The sequence below is a fragment of the Penaeus monodon genome, chromosome 28 (genome assembly GCF_015228065.2).
Source record: "Penaeus monodon isolate SGIC_2016 chromosome 28, NSTDA_Pmon_1, whole genome shotgun sequence".
In the NCBI taxonomy this organism is placed as follows: domain Eukaryota; kingdom Metazoa; phylum Arthropoda; class Malacostraca; order Decapoda; family Penaeidae; genus Penaeus; species Penaeus monodon.
The window spans coordinates 39,087,032-39,088,455 of NC_051413.1; the positions used below are offsets into that span (position 1 = coordinate 39,087,032).

The following is a 1,424-nucleotide window of genomic DNA, read 5'->3' on the forward strand; positions in this document are numbered from 1 at the left end:
TTTTCTCTAATTGATAATTGTTTTACTTTTCCTCCAGGTCCGCGGGCGTGAAAAGATGAAGTTGGTGAGCTTGACTGTTGACAGCCTGACCCCTGAAGAGGTTCAGATAACCCGAAATGACATGGACATTGACGAAATTCTCATTTCGACCGCTCGCGAGACGGTGAGTTTCAAAACCTTCGATTTTCGCTTCGAGTCACTACGCTTTGATGCTACTTTACCTGCAGACATCTCTTCCGTTTATCAGACGCGTATTTAAGATGCCTTTTCTTTTTTTCCTGAAGGTGGTGAATGCCATCGACACGGCTCGCATCGCTAACATCCTCTCGGCGGAGCTGGAGAACATCTTCCAGGAGGAAGACATTGTCCAGAACTTCGACAGCCACCCCGCTCTCAAGTTCCAGTAGGAGCGCCAGCCACGTCGGGACAGAGAGAGCTGCTGGAGTCACGCTTCATCTTGCCATAGCATTGCTGCGCCTCAGTTGCATAAAAATGACGGTGCTATGAAGCTCAGAATGAAATTCATCGACAAAAGAAGAAAGCCAGTTGTCTCTTCGCGATAACATCGTTCCCGTTGGCCTTGCATGACTCGCGTCTCGCCTGAAGCAAGTGAGGCCGAGGTCTTCGCTCTCCGTTCGCGGAGAGCGGCGGGCGGGAGGCACGTCCGTCACTCACCTCGCCTCTCGCCCGCCCGAAAGGATGGTCATAATCACATAAGAACAGTTCACATCTCGCCATTTTTCTCTCAGGATCTGCCTCCTTCCGCGCCTTGCCCTCGCCGCCTGCTGGACCCCCAGAGCCCTTTCGCTTAGCAAGAACTCAGGTCTTCTCTTCCTTCTGTCTTTTCCCCATTATTTGCCACACCCTCCATCTTCGCCCATATTTTGTATATATATTTTTTTTGTGTCTATGGAGTTGTTTTTATTTATTACTATTTATTCAGAATAAAACGAAAGGCTTTCAGTGAAGCCTAGATTTATAAAATAAATCTACCAAAACAGTTTGAGGAGATCTTTACCTGAGAATATCCCTTGGGTGGGAACCACTGCTTACAAACATGTACCCATCTAAGAATAGTATAAACACAAATTCACACAAAAACTGCATATCACTTGCGCTTCCGGAAGGAAAATTAAAACATCCAGAACATAGGTAATTTAAAATGCAAAAAAAAAAAAAGAAATAAACAATAAAAACAAAATTCCCCAAACAAACAATAAAAACAAAATAATTCAAAAAATAAACAAAAAAAACAATAAAAGCACTGGAGGATGAAAAATGTTACAATACATAGTATTTTTTATACTACACTGATAATAGGTAAGAATGACAAAAGCCCTGCTTACAAAAGGAAACTCAAATGCATTTTACCGACGGAGACAACACTGAAAGTCCACCCCGGCACATCATGGCCAACGCATGTT

The 1,424-nt window shown here is 43.8% G+C and overlaps 1 protein-coding gene across 1 annotated transcript in view; it reads left to right on the top strand.

Annotated features, from left to right (window-relative positions):
* The window catches only part of LOC119591580, a 1,669-nt gene extending 1,124 nt beyond the window's left edge, over positions 1–545 (top strand). Inside the window, exons 4-5 of the mRNA XM_037940341.1 lie at positions 38–163; positions 285–545. Of these exons, the coding sequence (XP_037796269.1) occupies positions 38–163; positions 285–407 (249 nt within the window). The 3' untranslated portion in view covers positions 408–545. The remainder of the gene's footprint in view (positions 1–37; positions 164–284) is intronic.
* The last annotated feature ends 879 nt before the right edge of the window (positions 546–1,424 follow it).